Source organism: Oncorhynchus masou, chromosome 18 (assembly GCF_036934945.1).
Source record: "Oncorhynchus masou masou isolate Uvic2021 chromosome 18, UVic_Omas_1.1, whole genome shotgun sequence".
Lineage (NCBI taxonomy): Eukaryota > Metazoa > Chordata > Actinopteri > Salmoniformes > Salmonidae > Oncorhynchus > Oncorhynchus masou.
Window position 1 is genome coordinate 39,948,729 of NC_088229.1, and position 12,490 is coordinate 39,961,218.

Genomic DNA, 12,490 nt, shown 5'->3' on the forward strand with positions numbered 1-12,490 from the left:
GGGCAGGCACATCCCCAGTGGCATCAGGCTAAGGGGCCAGAGATTCACATCATTTCATTCCCATCGAAACGTTGTTGTCTTTCGTTGTCTCAAGTTCCAGAGAAACCGCTGCAATGTTTGAAACAAATGTCAGGGGATCAGAATTTTAAAAGAGGATCGTTTTTGAGCTCGTTTAAAAAAATAAATGTAACTGCTCCCTGAGCATGTTGGTACAGTATGTATAATTATAATTAATATAATTATTATAATATGCCTACTGTACCAACTCTGCTCTACTACTTTGTGTGATAAGACATGAAATGCTAGTGAAATCGTGGGATATTCTACTTATGTCCACCTTTTATCATGCCAATTGAAAGACACACCAAGACATTGTTGACTACTCGGTTCTGGTTGGGCTCGAAGGGAAGTCAATTTGATCCATTTTTATCTAGTCCGTGAGACATGTTCCGTTCTCCATAACTTTTCGCTCCTTCTGTCATTCCAAAGCACACGGGAACAACAGACACTGAAATACAACCGGACTTTGTATACCAGCTCACTTTTTGTATACCAGCTCCCTTGTCCTACTGATAATGCTATTCGATGCGGAGCCGAGTTTAGTTTATTACAGCGAGAGGCATCTGACTTCACTTACACGTGTGACTCACAGTGTTTCTTGGACCATGTATTATGGAACGGGCCCAGATAGATCCAGTCCCCACTGTCGACAAGATCTTGTGGAATTATTAAGGAATAATTCATGATCCAAATGTTATCAGGGGCATTTCCACTCCAATCAGTGTTTGTTAACGGTTCCATTTATCAGTTCAGCTGTAAATACAACATTTGGTTCCTCTCAAATATCTCCTAAAAGATTAGAGTATTACAGTAGTTTTGTGTTTCCCTGATTTCATATGTGTGTGGAATGTTTTCCTCAGGTCTCCACACTGTTGTTGGCGTTGAGGGATTGGTTCAGTGTAGTACAGGCTGATGTCTTGTAATCCAACAACCATTATAAACTGGGTGGTTCGAACCCTGAATGCTGATTGGCTGAAAGCTGTGGTATATCAGACCGTATGCAATGGGTATGACATTTACATTTTCTTTTGACGGCTTTAATTATGTTGGTAACCATTTTATAATACCAATAAGGCCCCTTAGGGGTTTGTGATATGTGGCCAAAATACCACGGCTAAGGGCTGTGTCCTAGCACTCCGCGTTGTGTCGTGACTAAGACCATCACGAGCTGTGGTATATTGGCCATATACACCACACCCCTTCGGGCCTTATTGCTTAACTATACTAGTGATTGTAGGATTTCGAAAATACATTAGTTTGTTAGATAGCTTAAGTCCTGTGAATGTGACAGTGTGCTGTTTAATCAACTGTAGATGGGCCAGGATATCAAGGGGTTTGCTTGGGTTCTCCCTCTTGGGAAAGGCCCTACTTTTAAGCCAGGGCTCTTTTGGTTACGTCCCAAATGGCATCCTATTCCCTGTGTAGTGCACTACTTCGGGTGCCATTCTGTCTGAATGCGAGCCACGATAAAGGAAGTTTTCAGCAGCGTTGAATCGCTGAGGGGAAGGAAACGGATTGCCCGCTGCTCTGAGCAGAGTTCAAGGCTTCACTCCACCCTCCCTGGCACACGTGGTGTACGGTAAACACACTCACATGACATCAGCCTGCTCATTCTCTCTGGACATAGTTGTGTACAGGTTTTGTCTTCACCTAGTATTTAGTCTCCCACACACACACGGTCGGGTTATTTTTCTATTTAATTGCTATGCTATTCTTTTGCACTTTCACTCTAATTATATCTAAACTGGCTCACTGAACTATTCATACACAAAATAGAGAGAAATTGGCAAATGGAAAATTGGCAGCAGTCAGACCGTCCTTATATAGCAGTGCTGGAGAGTGTTCCTGCACTGTGCCTTTGACTTCGAGATGGACAATATTATTCTTAATCCGGTCCGGCCTGATCACACAGCCATGCTGGATGAAGCACAGTTGGATATACTGGGTCAGCGGTTGGGAAAGAAGTCCCGGTCGGTTTGGGAGAGGGTGAAGGCGGAATGCTGGTGAGTGACAGTGGAGCCTTGTTGCTCCAGAGCATTCATGCTGTATATTTCCATTGTGGCGTGAATGTTAACCCCACCCCCCAGTAGTCTGGGGCATCGCGAGGGACATACTGCATATTATCATGAGGGACAATATCACATTGTTGGTGTTTCTTTAAAATATTACATTTCCTTTGATATTTTAACGCATTTTTAATTTGGCCTACATATTTATACCTGTCAAATTCAACAGAGAGCAATGAACCCTGTATGTCTGCGATTGAACCCCAGCTCTAGTTGTGTCTCCTCTCCCAGGTGTTCTGGTTCCAGGCTGAAGAGCTGTATGTTGTCATCTGTTCCTGTCCTCTCCTGGCTGCCCCGCTACTCCCTCAGAGACAACGCCATCGGAGACCTGATTTCGGGCGTCAGTGTGGGTATCATGCACCTACCCGGAGGTACCACTGACTACCTGCAGCTACAGATATGAATGAGATTGACACGCACCTGGTTATACCTACCGCTCATGTCTGCTTTAGGCCAGACGCTTCACTCTCTGTGTTTCTCCCCCCAGGCCTGTCTAATGCGTTGCTGGCCGGGGTGCCGCCTGTGTTTGGTCTCTACACTTCTTTCTATCCGTCGGTCATCTACTTCCTCTTTGGGACGTCCAGACACCTCTCAGTGGGTGAGTGTTAACGCGGACCTCTGCGTCACCCTCATCACCTGAATGGGGTGGGCATAATACAATTCCTTCACGGGCTTTCTTTTCTTTTCAGTTAGTGCTGAATGTGTGAAATGTGGGTTTGAGTTCAGTTAGCCTGAGCGAGGAAAGAGTGCAGGGCTTTGAATATGACAACGGTGCGTTTCCATGCATGACGGGCACACAGGTACTTTCGCCATTCTCTCTATCATGATTGGCACTGTGACGGGCAACGTGGAGTTGCTTAGCAACGGTGTCGAGGAGCGGGAGGGCGATGGAGGGATGGCTCGAGTGTGTGTGGCAGTACAACTTACCTTCCTTTGTGGCCTTATACAGGTGAGAGAGCGCACACACACACACACACACACACACACACACACACACACACACACACACACACACACACACACACACACACACACACACACACACACACACACACACACACACACACACACACACACACACACACACACACGTCTTAGGATGACAGGCTAGATCTGTTACTTGTCCCTCTCTACAGATAGTGTTGTTCTTGATGAGAGGAGGGGATATGTGTCACTGGCTGTCTCAGCCCCTGGTGAGCGGCTATACCACGGCGGCAGCACTTCATATCACCATCTACCAGCTGCCTCTACTCTTTGGCATCCCAACCAACAGACACAGCGGTTTCCTGGCTGTAGGCTGGGTGAGCTTTGTGTGTGTGTGTGTGTGTGTGTGTGTGTGTGTGTGTGTGTGTGTGTGTGTGTGTGTGTGTGTGTGTGTGTGTGTGTGTGTGTGTGTGTGTGTGTGTGTGTGTGTGTGTGTGTGTGTGTGCGTGTGTAGGAGACAGAGGGAGTGTGATAAACCGGTTACAGTGTGTGTGTGTGTGTGTGTGTGTGTGTGTGTGTGTGTGTGTGTGTGTGTGTGTGTGTGTGTGTCTGTCTTCATCCCTGTTCCCTGGTGTGTGTCAGACGCTGGTTGATGTGCTGTCTAGAGTGACTAACGCAACGCCTGGGACGCTGGTTGTCTCCGCCGTCTCCATGGTGATCCTGGTGGGAGGCAAGATGCTGAATAGACTCTTCAAGACCAAGCTACCCATGCCCATTCCATGGGAGCTAGTTCTGGTAGAGATACACACACAACACACACACACACAGACATGAGTCAGAATTGCATAAAGGTCTTTCTGTTGAAGACTGTTCCAGTGTGATGACTTCATCTCCTCTGTCCTCTTCATTTTATCCTCAGATAACGCTGGCCACCTTCCTGTCAGTGCAGTTGGACTTGTCAGGACAACATGGTGTCCAGGTAGTAGGACACATACCCACTGGGTTAGTCCTACTGTCTCTCGTCGTATTGTTTGTGCCATGTCAAATTAATTTACTTGTGACATAAAACTTGAGTTATTACCGTGTTATGTTCACAGGCTACATGGGCTGAATACAGAAATATGATGAAACTCCCAGTATGTCCCCTCTCTCTTTCCGTGGCTCCAGCTTGTCTCCGCCAGCCCTCCCCTCTCTAGCCCAGGCCAAACAGCTGTTTGGTCCTGCTCTGTCCCTGGCTGTGGTGGGCTTTGGCTTTACCTCCTCCATGGGCAGAATGTTTGCACACAGACATGATTACGCCATAGACAGCAACCAGGTAACAGAGAAATGAGCTCTCACATGGTCTCCTAATGGACTCACTATATTCACTCCGCTGTTAGGAGGACCAGTTTCTCTCTCACTGCTATAATTGGTCTCTTCCTGCTGTAGGACCTGTTGGCGATAGGACTCTGCAACACAATTGGAGGGATGTTCCACTGTTTTGCCGTCAGCTGCTCGTTGTCACGCAGTACGGTCCAAGAAAGTATTGGGGTGAAAACTCAGGTAGAGTTTTCTTTTTTTCTTTTTAAAGCTGGAATTTGGTACATTGCTGTGCTTCCATTCCGTTACAAGAGGTGTTGAGCGATGAGGTGTTAGATGGGGTTGAGGTCAGGGCTCTGTGCCAGCCAGTCAAGTTCTTCCACACTGATCTCGACAAACCATTTCTGTATGGACCTCGCTTTGTGCACGGGGGGCATTGTCATGATGAAACAGGAAAAGCCTGAAAAAACGGTTGCCACAAAGTTGGAAGCCCAAAATCATTGAGAATGTCATTGTATGCTGTAGCGTTAAGATTTCCCTTCACTGGAACTAAGGGGCATAGCCAGAACCATGAAAAACAGCCCCAGACCATTATTCCTCCTCCACCAAACATTACAGTTGACACAATGCATTGGAGCAGGTAGCGTTGTCCTGGTATCCACCAAACCCAGTCAGACTGCCAGATGGTGAAGTGTGATTCATCACTCCGGAGAACGCGTTTCCACTGCTCCAGAGTCCAATGGCGGCGAGCTTTACACCACTCCAGCCGACACTTGGCATTGCGCATGGTGATCTTGGGCTTGTGTGGCCTACCACTTCGCGGCTGAGCTTTTGTGCTCCTAGACATTTCAACTTCACAATAACAGCCCTTACAGTTGACCGGGGCAGCTCTAGCAGGGCAGAAATTTGATGAGCTGACTTGTTGGAAAAGTGGCATCCTACGATGGTGTCGCGTTGAATGTCACTGAGCTCTTCAGTAAGGCCATTCCACTGCCAATGTTTGTCTATGGAGATTGCAAGGCTATGTGCTATATTTTATACATCTGTCAGTAACGAGTGTGGCTGAAATAGCCAAATCCACTCATTTGAGAGGGGTGTCCACATACTTTTGTCAGTAACGAGTGTGGCTGATATAGCCAAATCCACTCATTTGAGAGGGGGGTCCACATACTTTTGTCAGTAACGAGTGTAGCTAATATAGCCAAATCCACTAATCTGAGACGGGTGTCCACATACAGTGTATATACAAAAGTACGTCATTCTCATTGAAAAGAATTCAAAGAAGTGGTAGATCTGTTCAATGTGCACTATTTCTATGCTTCCCGTTTCTATGTCTTTGCATCTTTTACTTTCGATTTTATACACCAGCTTCAAAGAGTTGAAAAATACAAAGTGTTTTGGTTAGGGAAAAGATATTTCCCAGCAGTTTAGATGTTAAAATGATTCTCTACACGATATACTTGCTTGTTTTGTCACATAAACTGAAATTGGGTGAAGTATTCACATTTTTGCAACCAGGAAATGAACAAATGAATTGTTCTTTGTGATAGACATACTGTAGTATTACATGTGAGAGGGATGCAGAAATGTAAAGCCTGGCTCTGGAATTGAACCCTGGTCTGCCGTGGGGAATATGTAGTCCATAGTTGGCTGTGTGCTAAACACCAGCACGGGGTCAAGTCTTAATCTCACATCTTCCCTCACTTATATGCATTCCACTCTTTTGCTCTCTAATCTCTCCCCCTCGCTCCTCCTGTCCACAGGCGGCTGGGCTTCTCTCTGCTCTGATGATGCTCACCATCTTGCTGAAGATTGGACATCTCTTTGAGCAACTGCCAATAGTACTCAAGTCATTTATAACACCTTCTACATTCCCTTCTCTAACACTGAAATCAGATGTTTTGTCTGTGTTTGCGTTCATTTGTTTGTTTTGGTGTTCATATGCTTCTGTTTCACTCTTTGTCTTTGTGTTTGTCAGTGTTTATACTTGTTGCTCTGTCTCTATGTGTGTGTGTTACAGGCAGTGTTAGCAGTGGTCATTGTGGTAAATCTGCAAGGGATTCTGGGTCAGTTTCAGGAAGTCCCAGTGCTCTGGGCATCTGACCGTTTGGACCTGGTATGTCAACCTCCATATAACATCCATCATCCATTTTGTATGCCTTCAGTCATTCTGATGACCCATCACATCACTGATTTTGGGGGGGCAGCGTAGCCTAGTGGTTAGAGCGTTGGACTAGCAACCGGAAGGTTGCGAGTTCAAACCCCCGAGCTGACAAGGTACAAATCTGTCGTTCTGCCCCTGAACAGGCAGTTAACCCACTGTTCCCAGGCCGTCATTGAAAATAAGAATGTGTTCTTAACTGACTTGCCTGGTTAAATAAAGGTAAAATTTAAAAAAAAATAAAATTACCCCAGATAGGCCTCTAATCCAGGGACTTTCCTGTGTCCCTCTCCCTGCAGCTGGTGTGGGTGTTCACCCTGATCTTCACCCTGATTTTCAACCTGGATCTTGGCCTGGCTGCTGCTCTGGCCCTCTCTATGATCACTGTCGTCTACAGGACTCAACTGTGAGTGTGTCGGTCACTCATTAGGTGGCTTGCGTGTTATGGGATTCGCATAACACCAATGGAAAATCATTCACGTCTGTTCTTTCTCATTTTGTCTTTTTGTATTCATCTGTCTGTCTGTCTGTCTCTTGATCGCTCTCCCAGCTCCCACAATGCAGTGCTGGGTCATATTCCTGGGACGGACTGCTACAGGGACCTACGTCTCTATGCTGAGGTAACCTTTATGACAGCCATTGAGAAACCTTTCACCTAAACTCACTAACCAGTCCCTGCTGTGCTGCTGATGAACAACACCCTGCTCTGCTCTGTGTTTCACAGGCCAGGCCGGTTCCTGGAGTTACTGTATTCTCCTGCTCCAACCCGCTGTACTTTGCAAATGCTGAGCTGTTCTTCAGCTCTCTCAGAAAGGTAGGTAGGCTCCATGCTATGAGACATAAACTACAACTCAACCCAGACAATATAGCATAAACTACAACTTAACCCAGACAATATAGCATAAACTACAACTCAACCCAAGCAATATAATATAAACTACAACTCAACCCGGAGAGCTTAACAAACTACAACTCAACCCAGACAATATAGCATAAACTACAACTCAACCCAAGCAATATAATATAAACTACAACTCAACCCAGAGAGTATAACAAACTACAACTCAACCCAGACAATATAGCATAAACTACAACTCAGCGCAGAACCTGTTTGTTTCTGCATAGTTGTGCATTCCTTCACGTACTTACTGTAGGTTGACAGCTGTAATTCATGCAATGTGAAAGTCTACGAACATTAGCAAGTGTGTGTGGGTGTGTGTGTTTTGTGAAAACAGTCTGTGCAGCGTGTCCAACTGGAGAATGCAGCCCTCATTGAGAACCAGCCCTTACCTCAAATGCAAGGCGCAAGGCACTGTCTGGTGCTCGAGTTTAGCTCAGTCATCTTCATGGACTCTATGTCAATCAAAGCACTATGTAAGGTGAGCCCAAAAAGTCATTACCTGAAACAAATAACAGCGAGTATGAGACAGGGAAAGGGAACAAGAGATATTTCATACTGTGCTGTGTAACACACTGTGTTTTTCCGTTGTGGCAGGTTGTGGAGGAAATGGAGGAGCAGGGGGTCAGTGTGTTTCTGGCTGCTTGCCCAGGTAAATTCCCCTCAAACTTCCTGCTACTGCCATAACAACCTCACCTACTTATAAAACTCCCTGGTCTACCCTCAAAACAGTGATGGATGTACAGTTGAAGTCGGAAGTTTACATACTCCTTCGCCAAATACATTTAAACTCAGTTTTTTAAAATTCCTGACATTTAATCCAAGTAAATATTCCCTGTTTTAGGTCAGTTAGGATCACCACTTCATTTTAAGAATGTGAAATGTCTGAATAATAGTCGAGAGAATGATTTATTTCAGCTTTTATTTCTTTCATCACATTCCCAGTGGGTCAGAAGTTTACATACCCTCAATTAGTATTTGGTAGCATTGCCTTTAAATTGTTTAACTTGGGTCAAACGTTTTGGGTAGCCTTCCACAAGCTTCCCACATTAAATTGGGTGAATTTTGGCCCATTCCTCCTGACAGAGCTGGTGTAACTGAATCAGGTTTGTTAGCCTCCTTGCTCGCAAACACTTTTTCAGTTCTGCCAACACATTTTCTATTGGATTGAGGTCAGGGCTTTGTGATGGCCACTCCAATACCTTGACTTTGTTGTCCTTAAGCCATCTTGCCACAACTTTGGAAGCATGTTTGGGGTCATTGTCCATTTGGAAGACCCATTTGCGACCAAGCTTTAACTTCCTGACTGATCTATATATATATATTATATATCCACATAATTCTCCTCGCTCATGATGCCATCTATTTTGTGAAGTGCACCAGTCCCTTCTGCAGCAAAGCATCCCCACAGCATGAGGCTGCCGCCCCCGTGCTTCACGGTTGGGATGGTGTTCTTCGGCTTGCAAGCCTCCCCCTTTTTCCTCCAAACATAGCGATGGTCATTATGGCCAAACAGTTCTATTTTTGTTTCATCAGACCAGAGGACATTTCTCTCGTCTTCACAAGGTCCTTTGCTGTTGCACTTTTCTCACCAAAGTACGTTCATCGCTAGGAGACCGAACGCATCTCCTTCCTGAGCGGTATGACGGCTGCGTGGTCCCATGGAGTTTATACTTGCGTACTATTGTTTGTACAGATAAACGTGGTACCTTCAGGTGTTTGGAAATTGTAGAGGTCCACAATTATTTTTCTGAGGTCTTTTCTTTCCCCATGATGTCAAGCAAAGAGGCACTGAGTTTGAAGGTAGGCCTTGAAATACATCCACAGGTACACCTCCAATTGACTAAAGCCATGACATAATTTTCTGGAATTTTCTAAGCTGTTTAACGGCACAGTAAACTTAGTGTATGTAAACTTCTGGCCCACAGGAATTAATCTGTCTGTAAACAACTGTTGGAAAAATGACTTGTGTCATGCACAAAGTAGATGTCCTAAACGACTTGCCAAAACTATAATTTGTTAACAAGAAATTTGTGGAGTGGTTAAAAAATGAGTTTTAATGACTCCAACCTGTCTGCGACCAAGCTTTAACTTCCTGACTCTATGTAAAACTTCCGACTGTATATTTCATATTGTGAAATTTGGCGCTGGACATTGATCTTATACCTCTCAGGACATTGATTGTACTGTTTTTGGTGTAAGATGTGATTGCAGTTGCTTTAGAAATCAGTTTCAGATTGTAGGGTAATGTGCATGTCCGTTTCAGATTGTAGGGTAATGTGCATGTCCGTTTCAGATTGTAGGGTAATGTGCATGTCCATTTCAGATTGTAGGGTAATGTGCATGTCCGTTTCAGATTGTAGGGTAATGTGCATGTCCGTTTCAGATTGTAGGGTAATGTGATTGTGTGTTACCTGTGTCCTGTAGACAGGCTGGTGATCAAGCTGCAGGCCCAGGGCTTCATCCCAAACACTCTGTCCAGGTCCTGCCTCTTCCCGTCAGTGCACCACGCTGTCCAACACTGCCAGATATCGCCTCCCATGGCTGTGAATATGTTCCCTTTTTCTATATGCTTTGCTACTGGCATTGCTACCTTGTGTCCTACGTCTACCAATGTGTCTGTTAGAATTAGTCTGTCTGCTTTGTGATTGTTTTCTACCTCTGCATTGATGTTGTTCTTCTGCTCCTGTAGGACCATAACACAGAGCTGAGTGAGTGTTGATGTGCAGCCCACATGGAGTGGATGGGAAAATGTCACTGTGGAATTCCTGCCTCAATCAGAATACGCAGTAGACTGAACTCCCAGCTCAAGCTGGCGTCGGCGATAGGACGATGAAAATGCTTTCCTTTTGAGCTCCTTCGCTAATGCTGTGGTTCAACGTCTTCTTTTGAGCTATGAAAAGACAGCAGATGGATTGGAGCCAGCCGGAGTCCGTCTGCCTGTCTGTCTGTCTGTCTGTCTGTCTGTCTGTCTGTCTGTCTGTCTGTCTGCCTGTCTGTCTTCCTATCTCTAAAACATGTCCAGGTCCAACCACCCCCTGCGCCATGATTAGGGGTGTCTGTGGGGGTTTAATGGTTGGGCGTCGCTCCTGCACCTCCTCCAATGAGATCAGACACTCATGGGAAGTGGGTGAGCTCGGCTGATGTCAATCAAATCAAATTGTATTAGTCACATGCGCCAAATACAACAGCTGTAGACCTTACAGTGAAATGTTTACTTACGAGCCTCTAACCAACAGCGCAGTTTAAAAAAATACGAGATAGAAGCAACAAGTAATTAAAGAGCAGCAGAAAAAAAAATATACATATATATATACAGGGGTGGGGGGGGGGTGCCGGTACAGAGTCAATGTGTGGGGGCACCGGTTAGTTGAGGTAGTATGTGCATGCAGGTAGAGTTAATTAAAGTGACTATGTATAGATAGTCTTATGGCTTGGGGGTAGAAGCTGTTTAGAAGCCTCTTGGACCTAGACTTGCCGCTCCTGTACTTGCCATGTGGCAGCAGAGAGAACACCCAGACAGAATTGACTGTCATTCGTTGTTTGTATCATCATTTCAATTTCCATTGCAGGCCAACTGTACTACTGGTATTGCCTGGGTGGGTTTGTGCTACACAGAAATAAATAAGGACCGAACTGACTTGTTCTCTTGTGACAATGAATTTCAGGAGGGCACATTTGGATGCTTTTCTCAACCTCGGTCAGTGAAAGGTTGTACAGGTTATGACTTCAATCCACATGCTGATAGCCTACTGCGGTTATGTTGTTGAACTACGAGACCATACTGTCAGGTCTTTCATTTTGCTGTGTGCTTTAGAAGACATGGAAACAGAAGTTGTCTCCTATAAAAGCTTTATTGAAGCAATATGACATCTTGTGTTCAATTCTTTGTTGCGCACAGAATGGTTTATTCTTTTTCATTATAGCCATACTGTGTCATCATTGTGTTTCACCATGTCAAATCTTTGTAAGCTTACTCGGTCTGCAGTTCCACTAAAACATGACCGCTCTTGCAGTTTCCATAGCGATGGATTTCATGTTAATGATTGACAGGTGCAACACCCCTGTTTGACTACCTATCATTCTTTTCCCAAGCTAAGTTGTGTGGATAACACTTCTATTAAACTCGATGTGAACCCTTGAATACCAAGGAAAGTAATACCGTTTCAACATATATCATCAAGCTTCAGATGAAATTAAATTACTATTAAATATGAATAAATGTTAAATATCTACTGCATACCAGAAGAGGGAGGGAAAGGAGTACAAGAGTACAACCCATAGTTGAACTTAACTGCAAATGGAGGGACAGAAGAACTGCCTATACTGTATAATAACTGCCTATACTGTATGCCTATACTGTGTAATAAGTCTAGCAGAGGCCATAAATGAAGACATGGTTTATATAACGGGCTCTGCAAGAGGGGTGAACAAACTGGAGGTCAAAGTTCAAAGGTCATCCAGGGGTATATACTGTATATATATTTTTTTACCCCTATCAAAAAAACCTGTTTCAATGGAAGTTCGGTTCAAAACATTAGAATGACCAACAAACTCCAACAGAACAGGTTCATTATTTTTCCCTCATGGTCCCTTAGTATCATTATTGCGGCCATATCTGTTTGTCCACACAACCAGGTCATACACCATCCACACAGGGTAAGCAAAAACAAGCGTAATATCCCTGACTTAACTGAATAATGTCCTCTCTCTAACCAGGCCCAGATAAGACTCCTCAGACACCTCTTTCTGAAGAACTACTGTCTCACTGACTTGTAGCGTCAACAGCACACCTGTCTGTCCATCTCGGCTGGGATAAAGTGATTGATTGGGACTTAGACTCTTGCGGTGGGGAGGAGGAGAGTAATCTGTGTTTTGTCTTCGTTCAAGTTCTGCTGTCAGAAGATACTTGGACAAAAGGGAATACTCAGTGACAGAGGAAGTTAAGGGGGAAAACAGAGGGCTTTCTAGGAACAGAGGATCTCAACTGGATTAATAACGGAAGAAGGACCCCTCTCTAACTCATACCAAGACTCAGACACTTTGGACACAAATTCATCAAGTATTTGGATTACCATATTT

General features: G+C 44.7%; 1 protein-coding gene across 3 annotated transcripts; it reads left to right on the forward strand.

Annotated features, from left to right (window-relative positions):
• Nucleotides 1-1,672: 1,672 nt before the first annotated feature.
• LOC135504580 (solute carrier family 26 member 6-like) lies at nt 1,673-11,048 on the forward strand. Of its 3 annotated transcripts, XM_064923291.1 has the most exons (18): nt 1,673-2,063; nt 2,358-2,497; nt 2,614-2,724; nt 2,927-3,075; nt 3,263-3,427; nt 3,693-3,845; nt 3,970-4,052; nt 4,218-4,365; nt 4,479-4,592; nt 6,113-6,190; nt 6,370-6,465; nt 6,810-6,916; nt 7,061-7,130; nt 7,235-7,324; nt 7,746-7,889; nt 8,006-8,060; nt 9,836-9,954; nt 10,101-11,048. In XM_064923291.1, exons 1-18 carry the CDS (start codon nt 1,930-1,932, stop codon nt 10,128-10,130), a joined length of 1,986 nt encoding a protein of 661 aa, XP_064779363.1. In that variant the 5' UTR covers nt 1,673-1,929; the 3' UTR covers nt 10,131-11,048. The 3 variants fall into 3 exon arrangements, with proteins under 3 accessions (XP_064779363.1, XP_064779362.1, XP_064779364.1); XM_064923290.1 differs by having other exon boundaries at nt 9,836-11,048; XM_064923292.1 differs by lacking the exon at nt 6,113-6,190 and having other exon boundaries at nt 9,836-11,048.
• Nucleotides 11,049-12,490: the final 1,442 nt, after the last annotated feature.